Source organism: Ciconia boyciana, chromosome 1, assembly GCF_034638445.1.
Source record: "Ciconia boyciana chromosome 1, ASM3463844v1, whole genome shotgun sequence".
NCBI classification, from domain to species: Eukaryota; Metazoa; Chordata; class Aves; order Ciconiiformes; family Ciconiidae; genus Ciconia; species Ciconia boyciana.
The window spans coordinates 429,956-454,635 of NC_132934.1; the positions used below are offsets into that span (position 1 = coordinate 429,956).

Below are 24,680 nucleotides of genomic sequence, written 5' to 3' on the forward strand. Positions count from 1 at the left end.
AATAAATTTACGAGGTAACCTTTCATAAAGTACACACTGTTAGAGTTCTTTGTTGCCCACGTTTTGCAGAGACTCAGTGTAATGCATTAGAGCGTGCTGTTCGTTTTCAGACTACAGTTTTTTCAAGCATGGATGAGGTGACTCATGATGTTTTCTCCCTGGGTTTTGGAGGAAGGCTGGGACCTGTGCATGCAGAGAAGGGCTGTTCGTGGGCTTGGTCCAAATTCAGCACCATGCCGTGCTATTCAGCATGCTCCTCTGGCTTTAAATTGTTTTTTTTGCTGTCCCCAGCATTTCTCAGCCTGCGGTTAGAGTTTGTGAGTCATATAACTTAAAAATGAATATCTACACAAGTGCTGAGGAAACTTAATTGAAATTATTTCTTTCTTAGTGTCATGCAGGGTCCAAACACAGTACAAGAAGTTAACAGAAAAAGGCTTTAAGAGGGAGGAATTGGAGTGCATGTCGTGTACAGCTCTGGAGACAAGTTCGCTGCCCAACACCACTCTGACTGTCTCTAGCTGTGTCAGGAAGTTTTTTATGCATTTAGTTAGAGAGTATATTTTTAAAAAACTTGCAATGTTGTGCATGGGTGTGTGGATGGATGGACTGTGCAAGCATTGTGTGAAGGTCCTTCTTGCTGTAGTGGGTGAGATTACGTCAGAGGTGAGAGTTTGGCAGTAGGTTGTAAGTAATTGCAAATCTGAAGATGTTCAAACTTGGACTCACCAAATATCCTGTAAAAGCTGGTTCTGCAGTGGATTCCCTCCTTTTTTGCCATCTCTCATTATGTCTTGTCTCAGATATTTTTATGGCAACATGGGCTTTTTTATAGACCTTTGGGCCACTTGTCTACTGTCTGCTTCTTGTTGGAGACAGGAGAGGGTTGTGGAGCAGCACTATCCTTCGTTAGATATACTAATATAGCTGGAAAAAGCAGACAAAGCTCTCCCAACCTGAGGAATGCGTGGTGGGCCTCAAACCCCGTCTGTTTTCTTTAGCTGTATCAGCTGAGTTGACAGTAGACAGTACCTCTTGCTTTATACCTGGGCGGTCATACAGCTGTAGATGGCACTGGCAGGGCTGCCTTTGCCAGAAGAGTGTGGGGTAGCAAGCCTTTGGGGAGATGTCTTTCCTCACCTTGGCCTATGGCACCTGGCCGGGATGTGGCAAGAGCTGTGGGGATCAAGCTGTGAGTGAGTTGTAAGTGCAAAAATCCAGTTTGTTTGTTAGTTATCGCTGTGGTGCAGCTGGGTGTTGGCAGGGTGTCTGTACACACCCAGGGCACACCGGCTGCCTGTTCCTTGGTGGTCCCAGGTCTCCCGTGATGTCTTCTGCGCCCCCGAGACCATGGGCCAGCTTGGGTGATCTCTGTACCTTGATAGCAAGCATTCCCCCATTCCTGGGCTCCTAAATTTGCAGAGGCCCCAGAGGATTTGTTCTCAACATGGTTTATGGGGAGTCAACACTCATGAAAGAATAGCGTGGTTCTGGTTCACCCAAATCCACTTCACACAGTAGGCAAGCTCAGAGTGAGAACATGAACTTTACGCTAGGAAAAGAAAATGTTAAATCCCAGAGTACAAAGTCAGCAGTGCAGTTACAAAAGAGGCAACAGAGCATGGTTTTAGAATATATCTTGCATTTACATTTTTTTTCTGTCAGCTACAGGAAGCTGAGTTTTCTGCCTGGCAGTGTTCTGCACCCAAGTTACTCATTTGGAGCACTTTCTGATGCAGAAATCTTGATCTCCAATTTATACTTTTTATTTCCAAATTAGCTTACCCATACAAAATTTCAAAGCTTGTCCTACTGCCTACCCCCCATTCTCTACAGCTGATGGGACTTCTTGGTATTGTGACCATCCATTTAGTTGCTTGTTTCTTTGACGAGAAGCCCAGCAGAACATATAAGCATGTTTGAGAAGCATCGTCTCTTTGATATCAGCGATTCTCCTGCTTCATCTCTAGCCTGTTCATTTCTTCCTTCAAAAAGTAAATGGAATTAGAACCATAAACTTATATTGCAAACTATGTAGTAAAAAGTTTTTGGCATTGTTTTCGGTTTGGCCTTCGGCTTACTAGCAGCGTATGGAGATTTGGTATTGCATGATGTTACATGCTGTTGGTCCCAGGGACAGTGCACACCATTGGCTTTGCCTCACAGCAGTATTCCTTTCTCAGCCACTCACAAACTGAACTTTCATCTTGCATTTAACTGGGTTTGGTCAATTGATTGCCTGCAGGATGAGGAACAAGGCCTGCAGTGACCCTGTGACAATGGCTGGAACGGGAGGTGGGCCTGGCTGGTGGGCTGACAAGCCTGTGATGGCTTGGCCCGGGGGGAGCGATGCAGCTCACCTGTGCCGGTCACAGTGCCTGCACCTGGGGCAGCGATCAAGGGAATCCTGTTGGGGAGGAAAACAGGACAGGTCACCGCAACCCTCGGGAACAGGGTTAAATACAAGTGGGTGCATGCTTTTTAGTCCCTGCTGCTGGCCCATGTTTGTACTCAGTGAAGGGTCAAACAAGATCTGAGATTTCACATTGCTTTGGGATGGGGGCTCTGTACATTTGGTGTAAGTGGTCTTGTCCGGACTCCTGCGGAGCCGGCTGTGATCCCAGGGGTCTCTCTGGTGGGGAGGCAGAGCTAATTGCTGCTCCAGTAGTGAATGAAGTATGGGACTGCAGAGTGCACACTTGCTGTTGGTAATTGAGTCCAAGGGACTTCACTAATTTTTTCTGTAGCTTTGCAGCAACCTTAACTGGTCATGCTGGCTTATGGATTCATAATTGGTAGAGATACTGATATGTATTTATGGCAATACCCAGGTTCTCATTTCTGATTGCAGTGTCAGTATCCTGGGTGTTGTATAAACACATACAAAGACTAATTTTCCAGCCTGCAAATGTTCTTATTTCTATTTCTGTTTTCCTGCTTAAAGTTACATTTCAGTATATGCCTTTTTTCCAGCTAATAAGTTGCAGAAAAAAGGGTGTGCAGGAGCATTGATTTAGTTTTACTAACAACCATAAATTATTTGTCTGTCTTTATAACTGTACAACACTGTAGTGATCCATTAAAGTAATTGTTGTGTTTTAATATTTGTTTTACTAATCTTTCCTTCTGTTGGTCACTTCAGATTAATGAATAAGTATGAACTGTTTTCTGAATTCCTTTCATTCTTTTGGTGCTTTTCTGGTACTGAAGAGTCCTAACATTAATATGTCATCTTAAATGCATTTACTTCAGTCGTTCTGTGGTGTAATGCCTTTGCAATGTAGCTTCAAATCCAAGAACCAAAACAATTAAAAGGTCCAGTAAGCATGTTCCCAATTGATACTTGTCACCTTGATACTTACTCTTCACCCAAATATCCCAAGAAAGCAGGTTATTTGCTTCTATGGGAGATTACAGCATGGTTTACTGTCTCTGGCTGTTGGGAAGATGTATTTTTTGATGCTGTCTTTTTCTCATAATCTGCTCTCTCTCTGTACGAGGTTTTAGTGTGCCAGTCACTGTGCTGTGTTAGTAAAGGAAATTTGTACTGTGGTGGGTAACACAGCATTTCTCTGTCCAAGGACTGGCTAAGGAGTAGCTCTGGGATCTGGGCTCTCTGGTTCCAGCACAACATGCTATGCAGAAATGAACTTAATTCGCATCAGAGAACATTAAGCATCATGGAACTCGGCTTGGATCTCCTTCCAGCTTGTGTCCTTCCCTGGGATGACCTGGAAAAGCCTGTTGGCCCCGTTATTGCAATTGCTGGGACTGTGGGCACTGAGCTGCCTCTGCCGGTGGGTAGGGTCTGCTGTCCCGCTGCCCATCCCCGGTGGCTCGAGCCCCCCATGGTGGCCCCAGCGGGCCAGAGGCTTGGGCTGCAGATGGCTGTCCTGCAGCTGCCCTTGGAGAGCAGCTCATGGCAGTGCTGTGCTCGCAGCTCTCCGGTGAGGGCTCACTGCACCCTGCTCCTGCAGCTGCTGCAAGGACCTCAGGGTTGCTGCTGCAGAAGGGAGCTGTCTTGGTCCTCCAGTATTTTCTCTGGGCACTTGCAGCGTTCCTGTGGGAGAGCTGTTTCTCTCCTTGTGTGTGTGAAGTAGGGGTGCCGGGCTGTGCTTGTTTAGAAAAACCAAGAAAGCAGAAGGAGCTGGGAAATGAGGAGCAAAAGGGCTCCATGCTACATTCCCACTGCTTAGACTACCTTGGCATCCAGACCATCCTGCAAGGCAAATTTGAGTAGCCCTGAATGTGCCCCTCTTTGCACAGAGCAGGAAAGCAGCACAGAGCAAGATGCCGATCCCAAGCTGTAAGGGCTGGATGCTGGTCTTGGAGCCATTTATGGTTCCCGTTAGCACAGTGGTGCTTCCTGACAATATTGGGCTGCGTATATAGAGATGTGCCTCTCTTCCGTGCTCTGGCTCTGAGTACCTCACAGCTCTTAGGCAGGGCAGGAGGCATGCCCTGCTCCCCTGCCCTTGGACAGAAAGGGAGCGGGGCACTTGGAAATGCCCCTTCTCCTTGGTGACGCGGGGCAGGATGTTGCAGGTTCTCTTACCTCTCTTCTGGGGGAATTTCCCTGGGGAGCCTGGCCGTCCTACAGCGCAGTGTAAAGCATGATGGGGGATTGCAAAGCTGCTCCCCGTGGACCCTTTGCAGTACTGTGGTCACAGACTGCTGAGATCCTCAAGGCAGAATCTGCATGTTGACTTGTACCAGAAACAAGTGTCGTGTTGGTGGAGGGGATGAAGCAGCAGTGTCCTTTCTCCTGTGGATGTTGTCTCTCAGGGGTTCGTAAACCTGGAGCTGTGATGGTGCTTTACCTTCAAGCCTTTTGCCTTGGTGTTAGCCTTGTCCAGGCCTGAGCTGGCTGCTTGTGTTTGCTGGTTTTTTTCCTGAGAACATTGTGGGTGTTTACCAGCAACTAAAACTAAATGGTGTTTCTTCCCACTGCTAGTGCTTGTTTATCAAGGCACAGATTAACTTAGGGACTGGTGCTCCAAATGAAGCTGAACTGGATCTGGATGGGGGTAATTTCTCTTCCCTTTTCTGTGATCTGACAGAGTGTATTTTTCCACAACATTTCTTTTTCTCCCCCCTCATTGCTGGTAAATATATTTCTAATTTGCTGTCTCATGTGTAGGTCATTATCAGGCATTGCAACTTGCATAGTTTCTCTCCTCTACTGAGTATGTGTGGGGGCAAAGTTTTACAAAACAGGATTAGTTTTTGCTGAGTCTCATCTTATTGTCTAGAAACACGTTGCATTTTGTGGTATAACTTGCGATAGTATATACTTGATGGTATAACATCCTGCTTATTTAGGATGCAAACTTTGTTAGTGTCATCTTATTTCCTTTTAATATCTTTGCTGTTTGATTGACTCCAGATGCCTTCCAACCTCATTACTCCATTCAGGTCTTTGACATTATTTATTGTTGCTACTGTACATTTCTTCAGCCCTCAGCTGGTATGATTGTGGCATACCCATGACAATTTTGGTTAACTAAAATCCTGCAAACCAGATGTCATGAAGCAATATTAAACAATGCCTCTAGAACATGGCATCTAGTCCATTCCCATGGTCAAGTAATTTTACAGTTCTCAATAGAAAGAAAACTTCTGTCAGTCTGTTAAAAGTAATGCTTTTCCTGATGATGCTAGTTTTAATAAAACAGTCCATAGCCGCTTTTGGCTTATAGCTTAGTTTTGCTGTAGACCACTGTTGCTCTAAATGTGTCCTGACATTCACAGGTCATTGGCATCGTTAAAGGCTTGGCTGATTCATTAAACAACCAGCTAACCTAACAAAATCCTCCTCCCTGCTTCTGATTGGGTCTTCGTTGTTATTGGTTAATCAATGGAAATTAATACATTTTTTTTAAACCCATTGTTTTACAAGATTGACTTCTGTAACGAGCATCGAGCTGTGAGAGTGGAGGAAGCCTTGAGTGGTGACCAGGGGAAGGCAGCAAGTGTCCAGAGGCAGAATGCGCTGGGCAGCAATGCGTGCTCGGGATGGGCAGCAACGCGTGCTCAGGCAGGACGCATGCTCAGGCAGGATGTGCACTGTGGAGGGTGTCAGGAGGAGAGAGCTGATGCGTGCTTGGTGACGGTGTGGGTGGGGAGCACCAGAGGGGAGGGGGAACAGCATCCACTAATGGGTGGAAAGAGGTCATAGCAAATGCAAAATGGGAGGTTGCTAGAGCAGCAGTGCCTGCTTCAGTACAGCAAAGGCATTTTCATTCTCTTCCCTTAGTAATGTCTTGGCATTCATTTTCCAGGTAATGAGATGTTGTAGTTGCTGCAGGGAAAGCAGAGTCAAGGTTGTGCCACAGGCTGTCCTGGGCAATGTCGGGGTGAGCGTGGCGGCTATGGATGCTGCGCGGGTAGCGCTTGGCAGGGTCTGGATGCTGAGCCGGTAGTGCTTGGCGGGGTGTTTCCGGCGTGGTTGGAGGCTGAGGCCTCTGGAGTGAGGCACAGATGATAACTGTAATGGTAGCAGCTTAGATCACCTCCTTTTGGAGAGCACACGTACCCCTGCTACCACCTTTTCACTAAACTATTATCTTCTGGCCTAGCTCACCTGCCGGTACCACTAAGTATTTTGAGCAAAATACTAATATATACTAGGTAGCTGGAATTAAGGCACATGCTTCAGGATGGACTTGTCGTTGTAAACTATGGATGTTTGTAGCAATATGTAAAATGATTTGTGAAATGTTTTATTTGATAACAAAAAATTAGAAATTAAGTAACTCATCTTTTTAATACTTTCTTTCTCTGTGTGTATTAATGTTCATACTTCTGTTGAAACCCTCCTTTTCCTTCTTAGGGATGTTGATGAAAGTTCTGCATCTTCTCCTTGGAGTTTCAACAGTGTTCGTTTAATTGATATCCTTGTTTTAGTTTGCGTTAGACCAAAGCAAATGTGTGGATAAGATTTTTCATGGTTAGGGACCGTTTTTTTTCTTGCTTTCTTAACACCAAGAAGTTGTAATTTTTATATGGTTGTTAGGCCATTTTTAGTCCACTATTTCCCCAGATTCTTATTGGAAGGACACGTTCAGTTGTTGTCTTTTTCTTCACTGGGTTGGTTTAGAGTTTTTCCTACTTTTTGTGCTGTTGTGACCAAAGTAATTGCATCCTGCCTCAGGGTCTTTGTTTTCTGTGGGAAGCATGATATAAATTTCCATATAGACCCAAAGGAATCTGCAGTATTTAAATGCAGCAGCTTTCAAACTCTGCAGTTGCTAATAGCAGAAAAATGCTACTTTTTTAAATGGGGTAAAATACAGAAGTAAGGCAGTCAGTATTGGCCTCCTAATACTATTTAACTTGCTATTAACTTTAGTTTATTTGACAACTTGAAATTCCTTTGTATGGCAGAATTTTTATTGAAAACATGGTAATATTGTAAAGTCCTGTGTGAACCTGGAGGCTGTGGTTGCCTGGGAACAGTCAAGCTTTTGGGTTGCTGTTGGGAGGCTGCCAAGACTCCGCATGTTGGACAAATACTGGCTGAATTGATCATCAGAGGAGTGGTTAATAAATTTATCAACGTTGTCACTTTTTTTTTTTTTAAATTAAAAGCCACTGAGTAGAGGAGCACGCCTCTTCCAGTGTCTCTTTTGGCTCGCCAGCTGGCACTGCTGCAAGCCTCACTGCTCACCTGGCTGTTGGGACGCTTCTTTGCGAGGGGGTGGGAAGGCAGCTGGGGGCAGCAGCCCCTTGACAGCGCAGCTCAGCCAGAGGGGTTGTGTCAGGGCACCTGCAGCGTTGCCAGCGCCGGGACTCCCGGCCACGACAGCCCCTTATCTGAGGCCTCAGCGATGGCGGAGAGCAGGGACATGCCAGCCTGAGCACCACGCACCTCAGCCCACGGGAGTACGGTCCCGTTCGAGCATCCAGAGCTCGGGGTAGAGCCACGCAAGGAGGCAGTAAGTGAGGTGAAGAAACAAACCGAGTTAACAGTGTAAAGCGTTGGGAAGTTTCACAAAAGAATGGATCAGCAGGTGAGTGCTGAAGCAAACTGATTTAAAAAAACAAAACAGTAGGTAATTACTGAAGGAGTTTTAAGTATGGAGCAGATGAGTAGGTAGTAATAACGTGCATTTTCTTTTCACTCAAAACAGTTATTATATCAGGGAAAAGAGATTAGCAAGAAGGAGCTGTTGAAACCATCTTTAGTAAAAGCCTTAGTGTCAATGTGGAGACCTAAAGACCATTGAACTTATGTGTGGTATAGTAGTTATACCATTAATAGAAAACAGGAATATTTATCAGCTGGAAAATTTCTGGTGAGATTTAACCATTGCATTTTCAGAAGACCATGTCTATCTAGTCTATTTTAATTCTTTAATAAGAGAGAATGGATATAAGAGAGCTGACTGATGGGATTTATCAAAACTTCAAAACAGCTTGATGGAAACGCTTCTGAAAGGGCTGTAGAAGTTACAGGTGGAGAGCGGAAGAGCTACAATGCACTGAGTGCCAGGCAAAGAGATCAGCATGGGAAAGCGTAAACAAATGAATTCCTGTCTCCAGAACAGTTTGGCTGGGTGCTGAGGGGCAGGAGAGAAAGCACCTCGGAGTTTGTAACTTTGTTCAGAGTATTAATAATTTGAAGAGGAACACAGCAAGCAGGCAGATGTGAGTGTGGTGACACCGGGTCAGAGCGTGAGGGTCCAGCAGGGTCCTGTCAGGAGCGACAGGCAGAGCTGTTGCTTCTGGAGGGGTAAGGGAGGCAAGGGACACGCACACAGTGACACCTCCCCAGGGAACGCTTCCAGCCTAAATCAGCAGTTGGCTTAGGGGCTCCCTGGGCTGGAGGTGGGTTACCTGTTAACCCCCAACTGATGTCTTTTCCAGGAAATTATAGTATTATATTTTGAATGCATATCAGCTCTTAGTGCTCGCATCAAGGGTGGGGAGAAAGGAAGCTGCGGGGGGCTAGTGGCCTGTCAGCATCACCTTGGTCCCTGGGAAGGTGATGGAGCAAATCTCCCTGGAGTCCCTGGTCAGGTACATGAAGGACAGAAGGTGATTTGGAATAGCCAGCGTGGATCTGTCAAGGTTAAATTGTACCCAACCAACCTGATTGCTTTCTCCAGTGGGCTGGCTGGCTCTGAACGGGGGGAGTGCAGGAAAGGTTGTCTACCCTCATCTTGGGGAGGTGTTCAGTGTGGTCTCCTGTAGCATCCCCATTGCAAAATGGGACAGGGATGGTTTGGGCAGGTGGACAACAAGGTAGGTGGAAAGCTGGCTGGATCACCAGGCTCAAAGGGTGGTGATGGGCCATACGGAGTCCAGCCGGTGGCTGGTTATGAGCCCATTCCTCAGGGATGGACATGGAGCCGGTCCCTTTTGGTACCTTCATTGACCACCGGGACGATGGAGGGAGATCCCTGTCACCAGCCTTGGGAGCAGCTGACAGGCGGGAGGGCAGGGCTGCTCGACAGTGGGACCTCCCCAGGCTGGAGAAAAGGGCCGACAGGGACTGGCGGGGCTCGGCCGTGACAAGCGCCAAGTGCGGCAGGCCAGGACGGGGCGGCTGGCTTCCCTGAAAAGGCCTGGGGGATCCCGGGGCCCCTCAGGCATGGTGCTGGCAGCACCCTTGGGCAATGGAGGCCAAGCACCTCCTGGGCGGTGATGGCCCAAGGGCAAGCAGCGGGGTGAGGGCAGGGATTGTTGCCCTCCGCTCAGCGCTGGCGAGACCTGTCGGGATACTGGGGCCAGGCTGGGCTCACCAGCACAGGAGGGACATTGCAGTAGTGTGGTGGGTCCCATGGGGGCCTCGGGACGGTTGGGGCTGGAGCACGGGAGGTCAGGGGAGAGGCTGAGCATGGGGTTTGCTCAGCCTGGAGAGGAGAAGGCGAAGGGGAGACCCTACTGCTGCATGGCAGGGTGGGGAGAGAGGATGGAGCCAGGCTCCTCTTGGAGGTACCGTGACAGGACAAGAGGCACAAGCTGCAGCCAGGGACGTCCTCCCTCCGTGGTAGGAAAAGCCCTTCACTGGAGGGAGGTCGGACACCGATCAGGGTCCCGAGAGGCCGTGGGGTCTCTGGCCTTGGAGACACTCAGCACTTGCCCAGCCACAGCCCTGAGCAGCGGCCTGCCCTGAGCCAGATCAGCTTTCTCCAGGACCCTTCCCCTGACATGAGCCTGTGACTTGCTGGTGTGGAGCTCCACAGTGAACACGTGCTGGGTAGTAAGGAAATACCAATTCTTTGTCCTGCTTTGACTCCACTAGTTTCACTTAATACCCTCCTGAGTTTTTTGTTTTGAAAGAGACTTTATTGCTGTTGGGTAGGGGTTAGTGTAATTTAACAGAAACAATGCAATTGTAACAAACAAGGTGTATGTGCAAAATCTTGAAGTCTTAAGTATGAAGAAAAAGGATCCAGCCACAAAATTAGACTGGTGGTTGAGACCTAGAGGCAGAGGGGGTGTAGCTTAATGTAAGATGGGAGAAGCTGTAGCTTTGAAGAAAAGAGTGGTGGTAAACTGTAACCCAAGAGTTATTGCTGCAATTAGAGTCAGATCTGGGTAGGGTGCTCTGACTAGGTTAAGCCAAATGCCCGATGATGCACACCGTACTGATTTGTGGTTATGACTATGCAAGTGAAGGTAGCTGGGAGACCAATTTGGAGTCGATTGCCAGAGCCCGGCGGCATGCTGTTGAGCAGATCAGTGTGAGTGTGTCTAATGAAGATGTCCTACCTGTCACCTTGTCTTGTGGTGTTTGCATCAGTTCCCAAGGAGATAATACCTGTTTATCTTTTCCGTGCCACTTTTGGTTTTGTCATATTCCTTCTCAGTCTTCTCTTTCCCAGACTGAAGAGTCTTGTCTATTTAGTTCAGCCTCACATGGGTGCCACTCCAGGCCATTGATCTTTTCCCCCTTGTCTGCACCTTTTCCACTTCTGGTATGGCCTTTCTGAAAGGGGAGCCAGGACTGCAGGTGGCCGTGAGGACACAGGCATGCCAGGGGCTCCTGCAGTGATGCGGTGATGCTTTCGGTTCCTTTGGTCCCTGCTATTCTGTTGGGCACTTGCTGAGCATTGCTGTGGTGGGGTCACAGGGCTGCTGGCCACAGCCAGGCAATAGCCAGCTCAGAGCCTGTCATTGTTAGCATTTTACTTGCATGGGGTTGATCTGCTGTACTCTTCAGCCGTTTGGATCTGTGAGGTCCTTCTGCTGGGTTTTGCAGTCAGCTCTCAGTTTTACTATGCCAGGTGCCTTAATTGTTGGCTCACAGTTTGCCTCCCCTTCCCAGACCATCCCAGACCCGTGAGCAGCATAGGCACTGGCACGAATCCTGTGGGACTCTGCTGTGAAAACTGCCTGGTTGTGCCTGCCTACCCCCCGTGGCACATCTCTTGATCAGCTGTCTGTGTGGGTGAGACCCTTCCCTCTCCTCCCTGGGCAGTAGAGCTATTCAGCTGCACAAAGCTATCTGTAACAGGTCAAGCCCAGCGAGGAGATTCAGGGGGACCTAATCAATAACACAAGCATAAAACCCCCAATGGATAAGGATCAGTGATGATGATGCACAGTAAGGTGCATTAAAGAGAGGAACATGAACTCCTTTAATGCCTGTGCAATAGGCTAAACTGAACGCACCCACACTGGAAAGGGACTTGGGGGTTAATATAAGAAATTTAGTTCCTTATGGATCATAAGGATCATAAAGATCCCTAAGGACCTAAACTTACATTAACCCCTGAGTTCTTTCATTAACAACCCTGATCCATAAAGATCTTAAAGATCTTATGGATTGATCCATATGGATCAGGTTGTTAGGCTATGTTAGAAATGACTGTTTTGCAATATGCTAAGTATAAAAATACAGAAGCAGGAGTAAATATTTGACAGTTTTTTCATATAACTAAAAGCAGTGGTGGAGTTATGAATAAAGATGTGAGCATAGGTGCCATAAATAAGAGCACAAAACAGCCCTACTGGGCCAAACCAGTGGTCTGTGACCCAGTATCCCTCTCTAGCAGTGGCCAAAGGACATGCTGTTCAGGGAATGCACAAAGTCTGGCCACTTTTTGCAGGCCATTCCCCCCCTTGCTCCTCCCATTTCAACAACTGCTGGTTTAGGGTTGTTAGAGGCTGCATCCCCATCTCCTTTTTTTTTTTTTAATATACATGTAAAACAAATTAGACCTGGGCCTATCAAAATAAATTATCTTTCAATTCATTCAAATGCAGAGTTTTGCAGGTAACTAAGGACTAATGCCAGATCTAGAAAACAGGGAGCTATATCCTGGAAAGGGTGTGGGGTTTGGCCGTCTGAAAGGAATGGAGCGGTCAAAGTAAACTGAACCCAAACTGCCACATGCGTTAGTGAAAAGTGCTAATGTGATGCCTGGAGATGGAAGCAAGGGAATAGTGAGTTGAGGTGAGGACAATATTTTATAGCTGTATATGACAGCTGGGAGACAGATGCTGGAATATTGCCTCTGGCTCTGATTCTGCACTTTAAAAAGTGTATTTAAAATTAAAGAGGGTGCTGAAAAGAGCAACAGAAATTATTTGAGATCTGGAGAAAATGCACTACAATTTACGAACACCAGCCTCTTCTGCTTACCCTAAACGAGACTGAGAGGTGACAGTGTTAAATTGGGGCTACCAGTGTAGCAAGAAACTGAGTACTAAAGAGCTATTCAGTATCACAGAGAAAGATATAACAAGAAATAATGATTGTATTGGAAGTTTAAACAAGGGAAATCAAATAAGAACTAAGACATACCTTTTTTTCATTGAGGATGAGTGTTTGCTTATTAATTTTTCCAAGGAGCGAGTGTGGTTTCCATCATGTGATGTTTTTAGACGCAAGTTGGATGCTTTTCAAGGAAACTGTTAGCCAAATTCAAGTAATTTAGTTCATTATGGGAGTTACTGGTTGAAACTTACGGGGCAGTGATACATTGCTCAGATGAGATGATCTTACGGGCCCTCTTGGCTTTGAATTTGTTGAATCAGAGGGCATGCTGAATACATGCTACAAAGGCAACTACAGTGTGCTCTCTTCACTGGTTTATTCCATTCTCTAGTCAAACTTTATTTCATTTGCTCCTTTATACTGAGAAGTTCTGTATCTCTTTTGCATGTGTGTATTAGGACCTACCTATCCAACTAGCATGTCTCAGCCTTGATGCTGGATGAACAGAAGATCTTATTCTCTGTTTTCCAGAAGAAGCTTTGCTCTACGTGGCTTTTTTTCAGCCCTAGATGGAGCTAAAGTTTCCCAGGTTCTCATTTTCCAACTGATCACAAGTTAGACAGGTGGCTATGGTTGTGGTGTTGTAATGAGCCAAGCAGGAAATATTCCCAGGTCTCTGAAGGTAATAGTCATCTCTTTAACCTGTCTTGGGCCCTTTGGTAGGGTCAGCTTGATTTACAGGTCCAACACTTTTGCATTTCCCTCTGTGCTGTCTTTTCTGTATGAAGAGTTCAGCAGTTGGATGAAACTGGCTGGCGATTTTGCTCTTCAGCAGCCCTTTCCATGCAGGTGGCTAATAATAAAGCTGTTGTAGCTCTGTGTAGGAGGGAGGTTTTGCCTGAACCAGTCACTTAGAGTTAATCAGGAGTTGAATATCTTTAAACATTCATTTCAAGCTGTGTTTGTATCAGAGGCAGCTGCTCCTCTAAAAGCGCTGACTGGTGGGACTGTAGGATGGGGCTGGTTGTCACTGTCGGTACTACTGAAGAGCTGTAATAAGGGGGCTCTTGGACGCTTATTTTTTAAATAGAAGTAACTGGATGGCTTCCTGTCTCAGGCAATGGATTCTAGGGGATGGTACAACAGTCAGCAACATCCTCCCAGACTGGCTCATAAACAGCAACTGTTTCGCTGGAAAACCCGTAGAGCCAAAATATTTTGTTATCTACAGCATATAACTCTGCAAGAAGGGCTCGTGCACCGGGCGCTTTCCTGCTGGGAGCTGAGAACCTCCCTCCTGCTCTTTATCTTGTTTCCTTTTGGTGGAGGCAGCTTCTCCCAGCGTGGCGTTTAGCACAGTGGATGGCAGGGCCAGAGCTTTCCTCAGGAGGTGATCTAAGCCCAGAAATTCCTGTTGTTTTGTGAGCATACACAATTTGCTCTCTAAGCTGGTCCCAGTTTGCCTTTTGCCAGCATCCAGTGCACAGAAAGCTTGTGCTGATCTCTCCTCTCCTCCACTAAAATGCAGAGTGGTAGTTGCTCTGCCCTGGTCGCTGCAGAGCCCAGCTCCTTCCCTGCACCATGGTCATGAAGGGAAACAAGCTGCAACGATGATGTTCAACCCTTCCCATGGTCCCTGGCCAGGGGCCGTCCACACGAGGGGGCCACTGCTGGCTCCCCAGCCTCTGCCCTGCAGGGCTGGTGGTGGGTTTGAAGGGCTGCTGGTGGGAGTGCTCCGAGTGATTCCTGTCAGGGCTGTCTTGTGGCTCTGATCCCTTCTCCCAGTGGTGTGCAAGCGAGGTCAGGAGGATCCTGCGGGATTTCACACACTGCAGGGGACCAGTGATGTCTGCCTCAGATTGCAGGAAGAGCTTGCTGCTGAAACTGCTGCCGAAGGGGATAGGCTTTTAACGAGTAATTGGGAAGAAAAAATGTATAATTGGAGAAAACCAAACATAATCTTTTAAGGAAAGGTGAAAAAGTTACTTGGGCTTGTTTGTTTCATACACAGCATCTGTTCCTGTAACTTTGTCCCAGTCCCGGTGTTACAAGGAGCTGCTGCTCACTCAGTGCAAGCACCTGGCTCGATGCTGTGGAGCGCTGCACGCTCCTCTGGGATGCTCCGCTCCAGCTCTGAGTTCAGACGTGGTGCGCTTGTTCTCTGCAGACCGCTCTGTTCCTCTGGTCACCTTTGTCTTCTTTCCCTTTACCTTTTTCCTGTTTCTGTTGTTTCCTGAAAAGACAGTGCCACCAGACCTGCACGTGATATAGAAGATCTGGATGTGCTGCCAATTCATGAGTGTCATAGCAGCCCTTTCTACATCACTTCAGCCCAGATCCCAGGACGGGCCCCATGTGACTCTGCTGATGAACTCTGGTGTCAGGAAATCTGCCTGGTTGACCTTCACCTTTGTTTACTATCTTCCTTGTCGGTTAGGGATCCAAAAGAGTGCTTTCTTGCTTCTGGCACTTTAGTTTATGGCAGCAAGGGACCTTTTTGGAAATGCACATGCATATTGGTAAGCAGGTCAGCCTTTTTCTGGTAGGCATGAGTTTCCTCCAGGCTCTCCTTGTAGGTGTGAGGCATGACTCCACAGAAAATAAGCAGATTTTTCAGCAACATAAATACTTGTTGCAGTTGCTGTCCATGTTCCTAGGACAGAGGCCAGGCCTTTGGGCCCAGAGCATGGCAGAATTGCAGAGCCCCTCCTGTGTATCAGCGTCTCCTGCCTGTGCTCTGCTCCCGTTCCCGGGAGGGTTTGCACAATGCGGTGCAGAGCACTGCCAGCACCGTGCATGGGCGATTGGTGCTGCTTGCAGTTGTGCTCTCAAATCTGCTGTGCTTGTGCATCCACTGGGGAGCTTTTATTCCTTGTCTGCGAGACCCTTTGCATTGGCATCTGTTGTGATGGCGACCAGTGAGGAGCCCATCCTGCAGTCGGTCCTCATGGGAGGAGGTCCAGGACTCCTCCTTGGATGACTCTCATGCCTCGGTTGCTTGCCGGCCTCACCCACTTTCCGTCAGGCTCCCCTCTTCCTCTGTGTTTGCTAGTTTTTATGCCTTCAATACAGTTGTCATTTTGTGTGTAGCATGGCAGGACTGTGCTCTTTTCTGTTCCCATTCAGAGGCAACTCCCATTTTCTAAAGGAAATCTTTTACTTTTGATAGACTCCTCTGCTCTGTTGGTTTGGCTGCTCCATCTTTCTGTAGGGGCCTCTTAGAGGCTGTTTCTTCATTTTTGCCATACATTTGCTCAGAGCTTCTAATGTGATATTATGAAATATGCTCCCTGCTGCCTGCAAGCACGTTACCTTTTCAGCTGCTTCTTTTAATTTCCTTTCAACTCTTTCTCATTTGTGTGCTCTTCGATGAAGAATTTTTGGCTTTTTTGCTCTTAAGGGATTGTTGAATGTAAGTTCTTTATTGTCATTATTGCAGGGTGGCTCTTGAATAGATCTTGTCTGTCATCCTATGCATTGCTGAGGATTGAATCTGAAGCTCTGAGCTCTTTCTTCCTTCAGGAAGGAGTCATCCGTGCTGTCTGAAAGTTGAGAAGCTGTACCGTTTTCTTTCAGGAGTTGTTCCTAAGGCTTTGATTGTTGTGATCAGAGCTTATAATTGTATGGAAGAAATTATCGCTTGTAACTGCAAACCAGAGTGAGCAACTTGTTCTGAAAGCTGCTCCCACACTGCCCTCCTCTGAGCCTGCCTGTGGCTCTGGGACCTGCTCCGGCTGCAGAATGAGCTTTGCGGGTGCTGTGCCGTGCCGGCTGGCAAGCAGAACTGGTGCTGCCGCAGTGTGCTCCCCGTGGCAGTGCCTCCTTTGGCTCCCTGGGATCCCTCCTGGTTCTTCTGGGGACTGACGCTGGGAACAGCGCTGAGCCTCTCGTTTCAGGAGAGCGTCAAGAGGAAGGGGCAGAGACCTTTCCTTCCCCTGTGGGCTTGGGACCATACAAGGCAATTTGGTTCCTTTTAAAATTAATGTTGACTTGAGTGTCCAAACCCTCAGGGTTGGAATTTATTCACACCCTCTGTGAAGTGCTGTCTCTGGGCTGGATCTCTCCATCCAGTGGTGGCAGGTGCCCCATGCTGTCTGAGCTCAGCCCCTCTTCCTGATGGAGACGGTATCAGTGCCTGGCATGGCATCTGCAGCTCGGGCAGCCAAGCCCTGCTCTCCCTGGGATCAGCCCAGTGCCGGTGTGGGAGCTGCCAGGGCTGTCCCAGCCATGCTGGAGGCCAGAGGAGAGCAACGTGCTCCTCGTGAGATGGAAAGCGGAGGAGCCCTCCCTGCTGTGTGTCCTGGAGCAAAGCAAGCCCGGTCCCCCCGTGCACAGAACAGCTTTCTCCTGCACAAAGATATCCCTTGCAGCCCTTCTGGCAGGGGTTTGTGGGATTAGCCTCATGTTTCTGGATTGCTCCTGGAGTGGCTGTGCTGCATCATGGAGTGGAATAAGCAAGTTTAGTTGTAGGATCTCTGATATGAGAAAGGCATTAATTTATGCGATGGTATTTGGAGAAGCAGAGTCATAAGAGACATTTAAGTAGCTGGATTATGCCCACAAAGGGCTGTGCAGCGTCTTGACCTCACAGCTGAAGTAGGCATTTTCTTATTTCTTATTTCTGATGCAGGTTAAAGACAGAAAGAGACACACTGCAGGGTGGAAGCTGTTTTCTCTGTTAAATATGAAGTGTTAATACTCCCCAGAGTATGTCTCTGCAGTATAAAGTTTGGTATAAAATCCAGTGTTTCTACGCCAGGACCTTCCTTCAAAGGTGCTTGTGCACGTGTGCATGCCTGTCAGTGCTTTTTTTCCTTTAGCCACATATTTTAATACTGAACAGCATAATTTGACAGTGAGGAAGAGTCCTAGAGGCTAAATAAACATATAGGAAGGTATAGACAACGTTTATTTTTTATTTAGGGTCCCTGAAAAGAATTATGTGTATTCTCCTTCTCTTTGAGAACTGAAAGAGAACAGAGCTGGCATTTCTCAAAGGTTTTGAACTCCTGATTTCTCACACCGGCAACCGGCCACCACTTCCTCAGTACCTGCTGGAGGATAAGCCATAGTTGATAAGCATGCTGACTCACTAATACGGTCAGCAATGAAATAGATAACGCTGACCTCCGTTTGCAGTACAAATGCATGCTGTCATGTGCAAGTTATCTGTGCCTGAGAAAAATGAGCTGTAACATCAGCTCGGTGGCTGTCTCGCACGGTGACTTTTCTGGGTGGTGGTGCACAGGCAGGTGAGCTGGCACCGTGCAGGGCAGCGCGGGTGCTCTGCTGGCTCCTGCCCTGTGCCCAGCAGGGTCATCTGCTTCTCTCTGGGCAAAGCTGTTCAGTTTTTTCAAAACGGTGTCCGTTTAATTCGCAGAACCAAAATGATGCTATTAAGGGGACAAGGGACCAAAACAGGCACTGGGGTTAAATTTTGAAGTTGGAAGTGGGGCTGAAGGGGTGAGTGAGGATGTGCAGTTCCTTCCGATGCTTGGGGTGAGTGTCCTTCTCCTGGTCCGGTGCGGACGCAGTGCGGCGGTGGCAGGAGCTCTGGTGCTGCGGGTCCATTGTAGCCGCTGGAAGTGCTGCTGAGCATGTGGAGAAGGTGGGAATCGGGTCAGTCTGTCTGTTTGGAAATCCAGAGAGACGTCTGTGTTCAGGCTTCAACTTTTCAACACCTTCATGGACAAAATGTGCTTATAGCGCTGTGTGGATCCATGCTGCGCCTATCCCTTGGACACGGCGTGCACTTCCAGTCTCCTGTTGCAAGGGTGATGATGTGGACTAGGGGAATAACAAGGGTGGGTGGAAGCGTGGAGTGCCTCTGTGTGATGAGTGGAGCAGGACTCCGCCTGGGAAAGCAGCAGCTGCTGGGGGAGCACTGCAGAGGCAGGGAGGGTGGTTGCTCACTTTGCCTTCCAGCACAAAAATCAGGAGCATTAAACGGGGCTGACAGGCTGTGGCTTTGAAATGAAAAGCTGAAACAAGACTAAACTCTGTCTTCTCCTCCCCTCCCGCAGAAAGTGTGGAGGGGGAGGAGAAACAAACAAGGAGGAAAACAAAGTGACTGGAACAAGGAAAGATTGAGGGCCAACATGCAAAACCAGGGACCTGGGAGGGGAAATGGTGGCTGCCGATGGGGACAGGCTGTTGCGAGACCAACCTCTGGTGCTGTCAGCACGGCACCCTCTTGCCTTCCTGCTCTTCGCCTGCAAGAGCAGATGCTGCGAAGAGCCTGCTGCCCCGCCACCGGGGTGGAGGGGATACAGAGATGGTGCCACAGCACCTGTGTCGGGCTGCGCGTCTCGGCAGGCTCTGGCCGACGCAGGTTCCCACGGCCGACCTGCTCCGCCAGCACTGCAGCCCCAGCCCCGCAGCCAGCCGGGAGTGCGGCAGCAGGGGCAGCAGCTGTAGGAAATACAGCCTGAAGATGATGGGCTATAAATATTTGATGACTTGGGTCCTGGTGGGGGAGGGAAACTGCTTATGGTGTCGGGGAAACCCGCTATAGTCACAGGGTGAGATGGGGAAGTGTGACTTTCCATGTGGGGAGGCAGAGGGCTCTTCTCCTTCCCTCCTCCTGCTGGGAAGACCTCACTGGATGCCTCCAGCTCCCGGCAGGGCTCACAGTGCTGCTGTTCATCCCTCCTTTGTTTGCACACCTATGAAATCCGTGGTGGTGAAGTCAATAGACTTTTTACACCCTATCAGGGATTTTTGAGTGAAATTTTGCTATTATACTGTTATTAGGCCATAAAATATTTTTTGACACTTCTCATATTTTATAGGATGTTATAACGTACAGGGTTTGAGTCTGCCCTGAACCCCACAAAATGCATTGGGGGGATCTGCTAAGTCTCATCCTTCTCTTAACTCTTTTTTTCCCCTTCCCATAATCCACTGACATGGAAAAGATTGTGACTTTCCCATTTTATCCTTCTCCATGTTCTTACTGTGCCTGTTCCTGGGTGCAGCTATGACTGGACCTTGGTGATGCTCAGCTCTAATTGCCCTCTGTGTCTCTCCACAGAAGTGTCTACGGTTGAATCCAGATGTTCCTGTGTGGGTTTCCAAGCAGCGCATCCTCTGCACTTTGAACCACAGCCTGAAGGATGTTCTGAACTACGGGCTCTTCCAGCCAGCCTTCAATGGCAGGGCTGGGAAGTTTCTGGATGAGGAGCGCCTGCTGAGAGAGTACCCCCTGAATCCAGACACTCCTGTCCCCTACTTGGAGGTAGCCATCATCTTCTTTTTCTTTTTTAAATGTCTGTATATCTCTGTATACGTGTGTGTATATATATATATATACACACGCATACATATATATGTATGTACATAAGTATGTAGGACTTCTATGATCCCTTCCACTGTAGTCTCTGTAGGCACCACAGATATTAATGCCCCCTGTCCCCCTCCCCTTTTTTTTCCCCATTTCCCTTCCAGGAGTGAAAGCATAGAAATTTGTGTGGGTGTATGTTTACTCACGGAGAATTCATTGAGGGAAAGCTGAGGCAAATGCCTCTGAGTTTTAGTTGCTCGTGACTCTGTCTGCTCGAGAGCTCCGTAACATCTGCCATAGTCCTGTGAAAAAGCTTCCCTGCTTTCTGACCCTGTTGATCAAAATTTCTTTTTTTCTAGTGGCGCATAACTGTCATGGGAAATTGCAGTAACAGAAGGAAAGCCAGTCTCGTAGGTACAGAGGGAAGATCATAGGGACATCTTTGAATATGAGGCTGAAGGACTTGAGTTTGATATTTTATTTCATTTACAGTTATTGTAAAGACTGGAATGCAACTTTGTGCTTTGAGAGCAAATGGCTCTCCCTGTATGGACCTCATTTGTGTGATGAGCATGGAGGATAATCTATACTATTTTCTGTTCCAGAAAATTAACTAGAGCAGAAATTAACTGAATTAACTCTGTATTTACATTTGCTATAGGTTTTGCCTTAGGCTGGGATTCAGGTGATAGCATGTAGGTGTTTATTCTGAAGTGACCTGCAGCATTTCTTGGGCTCCATTGACTGTCACTGTGGACATCCCCACTGGCTGTAATGCGACTCTAGTTACCTGTACGTGGACTTCTAAATTTAGGGATCTTGTGCTATATTTTACCCACAAAGTCTATTTAAAAAGCATCACACGCTTAAGCTGCACGAGCTCTTATAAATGCAAGTGTGAATGTTGTTATTATAACTAATCCTGACTAATTTGGAAAGAAAGTGCAGCACAATTTCTTAGCAAACTAACATTTAATGTAGAGAGAAACATTTGGAACAACATTAAGAATGCTTGCAAATAAACCTATGAAGTAGTAAATTCCTTAATGTTCCTTATACAGGCTTTAATGCTTTGTTTTTGTATAATTTAGGATAATGTCCACACTTAATGTCTTAGCACAGACATCTAAATGCAGACTTGACATGGATATTTGTTGTGTGTCATTTTGATTCTTCATAACCTGATAAGAATGGCAGCTGAGCACTGGAGAATCCTATTGGAAAACCAAAAATCTGCAATCTATTTACAAGACATAAATCCTATGCTGATACCACTGAGGTTTCTTGAACCCAAAAGATAAATTATCCCTCAGGGCTGCATATGAAGGTGATTGGATAAATGAGAGGTTTGTGCATATTGACAGAAAAATTACATTAAAAAGCAGGTATCTGCAGTAGTTGCCTGGAGAGGTGGGATGCTGGCTCTATGCTACACCAGGGAGAGCTGTAGGTACTCCAGATTCCTTTATTGGGATAAGATAGCAGCTGCCACGCAGTGTGGTGGTGATCAAGCAACATGCAGTGAGGTCTACCTGCCCATCTGCTGAGAGTCGGTTACCCTCATGTGCGTTTAGGGGTATTGACTGTATCCTGTATTATCTTACTGGTTGTTATCTCCTGTCAGAAGCTTACTGTGTCCTTCTTTATGAGGCAGTTATTTTGTTTGCATGCCAAACACACCGTTGTGTTCTCACCATTATTAATCATCACACATTCAATTCACGCACCTTGTAAATTTGAATGAGATTTGGAAATTCTCATGCCTGTATGTCCTCCCCACACAAGTCCGGTCCGCGGGTGAGCTGTTGGAGCAAAACCATTGGGATGTGACTAGCTTAGGGTCGGCTGCCCACTTCAGTCGCTTCTTCAGAAGTTTTGCTGCTCAGTTCTGAGCAGCTGTACGCCAGCTTCTCAGACGAGGTTTTTGCCTTGCACCTGGGTGGCAGTGTGTGTTGCTCTTGCATCAAAGCTGATATAGCCTGGCCTCCCTCTCTCAGACCTGCCTTGCTGATGCACTGCCCTGGCCCCTGCCTGCACAGCGTGGGGCAGCTGGGAGCCCTGCAGGACCTTCTCCAAGGTTGAGTGCTGGGAGAGCAGCGGTGGGCAAGTCCACCTGAGCCAGCGTGTTCAGGCAGGAGGTCGAAAGTGAGCGATCTGCAGAGCAGCGCTGCACTGGCTCAGCCATGGCGCTGCCCAGGTCTTGGAGGTGGAGGCTGGGCACAGAGCTCATTTGCAGACCCTCTAACATGGTGCTGGATGTGAAGAGGAGCCACTGAAGGATGCTTGCATGACTGCGTAGGGATGCACAGAGGATCCCTAACACTGGCAGCATCTGCAAAGGACCAACGTCTGTAAATCACTGAGCAAGATAATTTTTACCTTGGAATGGTTATAAAAAAAAAAAAAAATTGTGTGAGAAAACATCTGCCCAATCATACAAGTTTGTGATAGACTGAAAATGTGCTAATATTTTGCCAGTATTGAAAAGTAAGTGGGATGAGCTTAGTAACTGCAGTCCAAAGATAACTTGGTGTCAGTTCCAGCTGAAATAATGAAATGTTGATGGAGGATTAAGTTCATAGCAATTCAAAATCTCAGAATACAATTCATTCTTTGGAAAAAGATCTAGTCAAACAAATCCAATTTCATTCTTTAAGGAAATTGTAATTCTGCTTGATAAAGATAACTATACAAAGGTAGCAGCCACTTGGGGGTACTTGATTTTGTTCTACATGATATTCAAGTTCAGGATTAGCACTATAAAACATCAGTAGGACAAGTGCTACTGGCTAACTAATCAATGATAAAAAGCAGTTGTCACTGCGATCATCACTGCATAGATGTTTTTCTAGTGGGGTTTCTTAGGGACCAATGTCAATTTTGATGTGGTTACCCCAGGGATCTGGGTGCAAATGTAAAAGCACTGCTGATAAAGCCTGATTACACAAAGTTTGGCAGAGAACATAACAATGTTGAGTGCGCCGTCTAGGTCATTTGGTAAGTGGGGGTCCCATCAAAGTATGGTCTAAGTCAGCCAAATGACAAACATATGACAAACATATAGCCAAACGACATATAGCCAAATGACAAACATATAGCCAAATGACAAGGATTGCTTGCAAAGGAAGGACTCTCATTGTGGAAAACAAGTTTCTGAAGAAAATTTTTGAGCCTTTTGGTCAAGTAACCTAACAGCAATTGCCAGTGTGACGCTGTGGCACAGCGTGACCCTGTAATCCTTCAGTGTGTACCCTGCCAAGTAGTGAGTTGGTTTTAGGAGTGGCTGGGGTGGAAGTGGTTGGTATTGGAGTATTGTGTGGGCGACAGTCAGTGTGCTTGAAAGAACATCAGAAAGAGACATGGCACAGAAAAGAGCAGCAGAAAAGATCTGAGAACAGAAGAGAAGATCCCTCAAGAAGAGAGATTGAGGGAGAGGTTAAGCTTGGCCTGCTTACAGGGAAGTCAGCTCTAGACCACCTGTGTAAGAACTGTCCTGGGGAAAACCATTCTGTTGTTAGAGAGATCCCTAATTAATTGGGAAGAAACAGAATAAAGCCCACACCATCTGGAAGCTGAAGCCAGACAGATTCATATGAAATACTGGTCAGAGTTTCTTTAGTGAGGAAAACAATTAACTGTAAGAGCAAATTAGGAAGGAGAACAGTGTATTCTGTATCTGTGGTTGTTTTCAGATCTCGACTGAATGTCTTCATGCAAGATGACGTTTACTGGAGCTGCTTGAGAGTGGTTTGATGCTGAGTGGGTTTTGTTCATCTAATATCTGACATTCTTCCCCCTTGCAGTTCCGGTACAAAAGGCGTGTGTACACCCAGACTTTGCTGGATGACAAGCAGTTTGCCAAGCTCCATACAAAGGTAAGACTGGAGTCTAGCTGGCAAGCTCAAAGCCCTGGTAGCATGTTCAGCACTGATGATGGTCTATCACAGAGAGGATACCAGGTTTTGGGATGTTTCAGTCTTCCCTGCTTGCCAGACTGCAAACCACTCACGAGAAATGGATGGTGCTTGCCGAAGCCTGGGGTGGTTTAGGTGGTGGTGCAAGCTGAAGGACCCCATTGAGCCATGGTAGGGTGCCCACACAGGGATAGACTTGCACTGCTTATGTGCGCTGGCAGGCAGGTGTGTGGTTGGACTACGCTCTGCGGGAGAGTGTGGGGTCAGCTTTCCCTGGGGTGGTGAGGCAGAGGAACACATGATGGGCCAGCTGAAGAGAAGCTTTATTCTCTGGCTTGGAGGAGTCACTAAATGCCTGGAGAGCACAATGGTGCACATTGAGGAGCATGCCTTCCCTTCCCCCAGCGAGAGGCTGCAGCACGCCTCTGCCTTGCTCGCGGGCTCGTTGCTTTGTCTCTGGCTTTAACCCATGCACTTGGGTCAGGATTTTGCTGGTAGGATCCATATGTGAAGTGGAAAGAACTCTTGGTCTACTGCAGCCCCCACGTGTTGTGGGCGATGACCAAGGCATGTGTCAAGATTAACGGTGCAGGCACTGAATGAACCGTCTGGGTGTTTGCAGAACAGGGAGTGTGGCAGGAATGGTGCTTTTGGGTGCATGGGTGTTTCCTGGGAGGAGAGACACCCCACCAAAACCACTGGGCTCTGTGGCCAGGGACGCCCCAGTTGGCATAGCCAGAGGGTCAGGGATGCTAATGGTGACCAGGCCTTGGGCACGTGTTGGCTGGATGCCCTCTCGCTTTGCTCTTCCCCT

General features: G+C 47.5%; 1 protein-coding gene across 5 annotated transcripts in view; it reads left to right on the forward strand.

The window, feature by feature from the left end:
* The window catches only part of SHANK3 (SH3 and multiple ankyrin repeat domains 3), a 372,580-nt gene that overhangs the window by 19,704 nt on the left and 328,196 nt on the right, over window positions 1-24,680 (forward strand). For all 5 annotated transcript variants that reach the window (XM_072856101.1, XM_072856081.1, XM_072856107.1 and 2 more), the window contains exons 3-4: window positions 19,704-19,907; window positions 23,756-23,827. In XM_072856101.1, coding sequence (XP_072712202.1) covers window positions 19,704-19,907; window positions 23,756-23,827 — 276 coding nt within the window. The remainder of the gene's footprint in view (window positions 1-19,703; window positions 19,908-23,755; window positions 23,828-24,680) is intronic.